The sequence below is a fragment of the Papaver somniferum genome, chromosome 2 (assembly GCF_003573695.1).
Source record: "Papaver somniferum cultivar HN1 chromosome 2, ASM357369v1, whole genome shotgun sequence".
Lineage (NCBI taxonomy): Eukaryota > Viridiplantae > Streptophyta > Magnoliopsida > Ranunculales > Papaveraceae > Papaver > Papaver somniferum.
The window spans coordinates 112981258-112987753 of NC_039359.1; the positions used below are offsets into that span (position 1 = coordinate 112981258).

A 6496-nucleotide genomic window follows, 5' to 3' on the forward strand; every position below is an offset into this window, starting at 1 on the left:
ATCAATAGGCCAAATTGGTTTTGTTTGGAACCAAACTAAACCGATTTGCAGCAGTATACACAGCAGTGATGGGATCTTGAATAGATCCAACCAGGGTTTTTCAAGAACATGTAGTCTAGAGGGCAAAACCAAATCAGGAGGCCAAATGATTATTTTTGTTTGGAGCCAAACAAAACAGATTTGCATCACTGCATATAGCAGTGTTGGGATCTTGAAAAGATCCAACCAAGTTTTGCCTAAAACATGTGAATCTAAGTAACATGAGCTAAAATAATCAAAGTAACAACATCTAAAGTAACAACGGTTTTCTGAATCGGTCTGAATGTGTCTGAGTCGGTCTGAATCGGCATGAATCGACAATGGAGTCCTGGTAGCATTTGTAGCAGCTGATGAACTTGTTGATGAACTTGATCTTGAATCTGCGGTTGTTTTTGATACTCATGAAGTTGGTGTAGAATTTTTAGTTGCAGTAGGTTTAGATCGTCTGAGCATGGAGAGTTTTAAAGTTAATTCTCGGAGAAAAGAAAGAGTGGAAAGAGAAGAGAGAGTTTTAATGATTAGACATAAAATTCTCTTTTCATAATTTAAAACGGTGAAGATGCTTAACCAGCTATACACTGACTAGCTAATAATCATATCACTTATAAATATTCCATTTTCCTTGGTTACATCATTTCTAAACTCATTGAAAAGCAGAATTTAAATAAATGTTTTACGGTCAAAGACGACTTATTTCTGATAGAAAGCGCGGCAAGTTTTATTTTATTTTTATTTTTATTTTTGTCCCATTTATTTGTAGATCCTAATATATACAACATACTTCCTCTCCACCAGTTTCAAGTAAATAAGCTTATAAAGTACGGTAACAATTATATCCTAAGCTTACATATGACAGGGAGGAAAATAAACGTCGTGGAAACATCTCTATTTCCATTGGTTTCACCAAAAGATTGGCGGGAGCCGTTAGTTTGTGCAAGCAACATATTTTTATTTTATTTTTACGGTTTGCAGGTTGGTCACACATTCAATTTTTTTTTTCCAGACATTGAGAACAACTTTAACTTGCGTTTTAGAATGTTTGTGTGGGGTGGGGGGTGGTCTATTCGTATGGTACCACATTCGATTTCAATTCACCTAACTCGACTTCTAAGTTAAATCCACTAACTTGGCCTAGTTGTGTGACGTGAAGGGCTAATACAATCAACAACTTACAAAGATAGCAAAAATAGAGCACATAATTATAGTGATCACAGAAAGATTATGGAACAAGATTTATGGGACAAATACAGAAAATGCATTTTGTGTTTCTGAAACAAACCAACTGAAATATGATGTATATAAATGCCTAATCAATATGCAGATTATGGTATGATTTCTTAAATTAATTCTGAGGTTTGAGAAACTAGTAATTGAGTTGTACCTACAAAATGGTGCAGTCCTGCAACTACTCAAAATGGTTTTACCTCTGTTTAGTTGTGTCTCTAACTTTAAGCAGTTTATGTTTATGCGCACAAAGCAGATTGCATGTGAATGACTATGAAGAGGGATATTTTCTTGATCTAGATAGTAATGAGGGAGGCCCTAAGAAAAGTAGTGACCCGAAAATGGATGTCAAGGAATCAGAACCACTCACGAACAGCAAGATAGATCTCGATGAACCCGACCCAGATGATATGATGAGCTACAGCGATGAACTACCAAGTCATTTAACACCAGCAATTCGCAGAGCAAAACCATCGTCAGAATCGTTAACGGTACAACCATCAGATTCAGATGAACTGAAGAGCAACACCGATGAACTAGCAAGTCATCTAACACCAGCCATTCACGGAGCAACGCCATCATCAGAATCGTTAATGGTACAACCATCAGATTCAGATGAATTGTCTGATGAACTAGTAAGTCACATAACACCAGCCATTCACGGAGCATCACCGTCATCAGAATCTTTATTGATACAACCATCAGATTCGTCATCACCGTCACCGTCACAGTCACCATTATCTAATTCAAAAGTTGTGATTAACAAACATGAGAGCTCACCGGCGTCCGGAAGTGATGATGTAAACAGGCTTTTTAATGGGCTAGTCGGCGGGAGTGGGGGAGGTGGTGGATATGGGTCGGGTAATGGTGGAGGTTATGGGTATGGCTCCGGAGGAGGAGGTTTTGGGATGCCAGGACGCGGGAATCTTCCTAGGAATGGCGGAGGAGGTTACGGGTATGGTTCAGGAGGAGATGGTGGATCAGGATACGGAAGAGGAGGTGGTTATGGAATGGGAAATGGTGGTAATGGGTGGGGAGGTGGTTCTGGTTATGGATATGGTTCAGGACAAGGTGGGAGCGGATATGGCTCTGGAGGTGGCGGGGGCAATGGTGGGGGTTATGGCTATGGCTCTGGTGGTGGAGGTGGCGGTAATGGCTATGGTTCAGGTGGCGGTGGTGGTAGAGGAGGCCCTGGTATTATTGATGAATCACCTGCTGGCAGTGGCAGCAGTAGTCATGGGTCATGGCTATTGATGCCAAACATCTGTAAGATGTTTTGCAACTAGATATGTATCAACTTATAGGTCACCTGATTAAGAATCTGTATCAGGCATTACCGTCAAGAAGGAAGTGTCTTATAGATAAAGAGCAGTATAGAGCTTCAGTATTATGATCCATGGGATCATAAGAATAGTATTATAAATCACTATGTAAAGAGTTTAACACTCTCTTAATATGTAATGTTCCTGTTAACTAAGACACCCATCCAATGGCAAATAAGAAAGATTAGTGAACTTCTATACATCTTAGCTTCGAACAGTCGGACAATTAGTTAATCTCTGTTGGCCACTGAAAACGAAAATGTCTTTTTGCAATGTTGTATGAGTTTTTGGAATAGTGTATAATGAAGTGGGGAACAGGAAACTTGACGTCCTTATTTGTGTTACTGTTTCCTACTTTGAATTCCTGAAATAATGCTTTGGTGCAGGTTGTCTGAATTTACTTCTTACTGTATCGTGCCCCTGAGGGTTACTGAAAAATCGTCAGTCAAGAGTTAGTGGATATATGGAGAATCTGAACTGGCAAGTGTCAACAGTCCCGTAGCTCAGTTGGTTAGAGCGTTGGTCTTATGAGCCGAAGGTCGCGTGTTCGAGCCCCGCCGGGACTATTCTCGGCTATTTTAAGTTTTTAAAAAAAGGCTAAATCATATATACAAATTATCTTCTTTTTTTTTTTAGCTAGTGCGTAACTCGTGCTATGCACCCGTAGCCCAAATGTCCTTGGAGCATTTAAAAATTTCTTGATTAATATAATTTATGTATGTAATATGATATAAAAATAAATATTCTCATTATAATTACACTTGTGCACTAAGAAATAGTAAATCTTTTCATTCATAGTAAAACTATAAAAAAACAAAGCAAATCAAAAATGTTAATTTTACTGTAAAACCTGAGTTTTAAATTACGGCCACACGAAATCATTGCAAATATGATTTGTAAAATTACGGAAATTATATTTTTTATGCAACTGAATATGATTTATAAAATTTTACGATTTTCTACATCATTTTTCCCACTAACTAATAATATGCAAAAGTGCATTTGTGCAAGAAAATAACGAATAGATATTTATTGTCAGATGCCCAACTAAAACAATTAAAACAACATATAATCATTAGTTTGTTCCATATGTTTAAAAAAAATGAATCCAACATCAAAGATATTTAATAAATAAGCAACCAACCAAAACCCGAATAACATGAACATGATTTCAAATGATAAAATTAGCAGCGGATTGATTTGGCTTTTTATTATTATTTCTCTGGACTTAGCATTTTGTTCAACCTCTTTTTCTACGGGCATGTGGAGCCATTTGTTCAGTATCTCTAAGTGCACTTCTTTTACACTCCTTTTTGGATAGCCCCACCTTTAAGTTTCTCATAGACCTAAAATAACTCGAAATTATCTGATAATTTGTTATGTTACGTTCTAAAATCAATAGCTTAATTACGAATGTCTCATTCACAAATTAAGCACTTTTATAGCTCTATTTAGGTGGTTCATATATGGAGTAAATTGTGTAGTCAATGGGCGTAAGTTCCACAACGCTAAAATATGAAAACCCGTTAAATGGGTGAATGATTTTGTTAAATATATGTTTACTCTCAAATTATTCCTTGATTTCGTGTATTATGAGGTGAGAATTGGGTACCCGTATATAATAAGTAAATACTTAAACTTAATTTTATTGAGTTAATTGATGGGCACCATGAATTTTAAAATGAAATCGTGCATGTTATACCAAATCACATATCATATACCCGCATTATTATATTGGACAACATGTGCCACTTGAAAAATATCTAAGAGTAAGAGGAAGATGTTCTCTAATATGTGCAGATCATCACATAAAGAAATTCTTCTTTCAAGGAATCGATGATTTATAGGGTATGGTTTTGTGAGACATTTTAACAAAGAACAATCAATAAAACATTAGCTTGAAATAATACCAACTTCAGTTGTTATAGCCCACTTCACAGCTTCACATAGTACGCCCTCACCATGCTTAAGAAACAACACTTAATACTCTAGAAATAAAGAAGGGTTTTGAAGCCTTTGCTTCTTTGGCTTCATACGCGAAATTCTGCAATATTTGTCCTACGCCTCCTTCTTTAGAAAATTCATGAAATGACACATTAGAAAGTTGCAACTTCTTCCGTAGAAAGTATTCATTTTAAGATAATCCTATCTTGACTAAATACATGTTTACCTAGAATTGCACAATAATCACGTATATACAGTATATTATATCACTAAAAAGTTTCATATTCATTACTTCAACGTCTCAAGATTACCGTGATTGTTTTTTAGTAAAAAAGAAAAATTTAAAAATATATTATCGGAGAATAATATATTTCAAAAGCTGTGTGTTCAGAAATTATCTATACTCTCTACTGATAAGTAAACGCTGAATTTCCTTCTTCATCTTTCTCAACCAATAACATGTTGGGATCCCTCTTTATAATCTCCGTATATTGTTATCTTTTCGTTTTTGTTCAATAGATATGTTTTCTCTAAAGCATTATTATAATAAAACTAGTTTATCACCCGTGCTACGCACGAGTTTATTTTCACCTATGAATTTGCGGATTTATGTTTTTAAATTAATTTCATTAAAAATAAATTACATTATTAAAAATTTAATAAGCACAAAATCGCTAAAATTAATAGGACATTTATAAACTTATAAAAATACAGCGCAAATAAAATTTTTATTTAAGTCATAGGCTTGCATTGCACTTTGTTGTCTTCGAAGTCTTCCTCCAAATTTTGGTACACCTTAAATTTTCAGAGCTCGTGTTTTTTTCCCCCTGTATATTCTTATCTCTTTTGGTCCATCAAGTCATCATATGCCTTTACTTCATTAGTAGATTTATAATGTTTAGATTATAATCACGTCATTGACATTATTTCAATTCAACAAAGGATCAATAATAAATGTGCAGATTTATAAGATAGAAGCAAAAAGTGCACAAAATTAATCGCACAGCGCTGAGATCATTTAAAAACCAAATGTAGCGCCAATACTTTTTGAGAAGGAATAAATCTAACACTAAGGGAAAGTCTTTAAACATGCTCTTGCGTGCGTATGGTATAAAAATTAGGGGAAGGACTATAAAAAGCTTAAGCTACCATTAAACAATCAATGCTAAAACAAACTTGGATGATTCTTTTCTCGCAAAAAAAAGAAATAAAGATACTTGGTTTTCTTATAATTTCTCATCAACTCGTGATAATAATCTGATTTTGCGTAGATGTGTACTTATACTCATATTCTGGTGATTTATAGATATCATAAAGTTCCATAACCGTGGACCCTGAAAATGTATATGGTTACAACGCTTCCTAGCTCGAATTGTGTAATCCCTCTGGCATGCGGTCCTTTTCTACAACTCGTAAACTGGCCATAAGTTCATATGATCTATTTGCATTGTCGTTTACTGGACATCTAAGTTTATGAGTAGGAACTAAATTTAAAAAGGTAAGGTGAAAAAAAGAGCCAAAACAAATACATATGAGGCAATCAGTAAAATAAGATCATCTCGAAGGTGGAACTTTTTCCGGTTTTCCAAATCCCATGTACAAAGAATTACTGTATTTTTTGCACCCACGATGCAAGAAATAAAAATGTTAGTTCATGTAGATTTTAAGACTTTAAGTGACACATAGAATTAGTACAAATTTTGAAAAGAGTAGCCATAGATCGAACGAGCATAGAATTTGGATAGCTGAATGGTGCTGCTCTTTGACTAATTCTCAACTGTACCAATAGGTTTCAATTGCACTGCTGGTACTACGAAGCTACCGAAAGCATACAGTTCAAGATACCAAAAGAAGCTACATACCTTTACCGAGAGAGACAAAACACAAGCATAGTCAACTAAATCGATATAGAGAGTATGCATTTTAGTTGACTGCAATGGCACCAACTAAATAGATTCTCCAACATG

The 6496-nt window shown here is 35.2% G+C and overlaps 1 protein-coding gene and 1 non-coding gene across 2 annotated transcripts; both read left to right on the forward strand.

The window, feature by feature from the left end:
• The first annotated feature begins 1427 nt into the window (after positions 1–1427).
• On the forward strand, positions 1428–2549 carry LOC113351771 (protein FAM98B-like). The gene has a single exon (XM_026595705.1). It carries the CDS (start codon positions 1428–1430, stop codon positions 2547–2549), a length of 1122 nt encoding a protein of 373 aa, XP_026451490.1.
• Positions 2550–3077: 528 nt separating this feature from the next.
• Positions 3078–3151, forward strand: TRNAI-UAU. Its single transcript has one exon. It is a non-coding gene; the product is annotated as a tRNA-Ile (tRNA).
• Positions 3152–6496: the final 3345 nt, after the last annotated feature.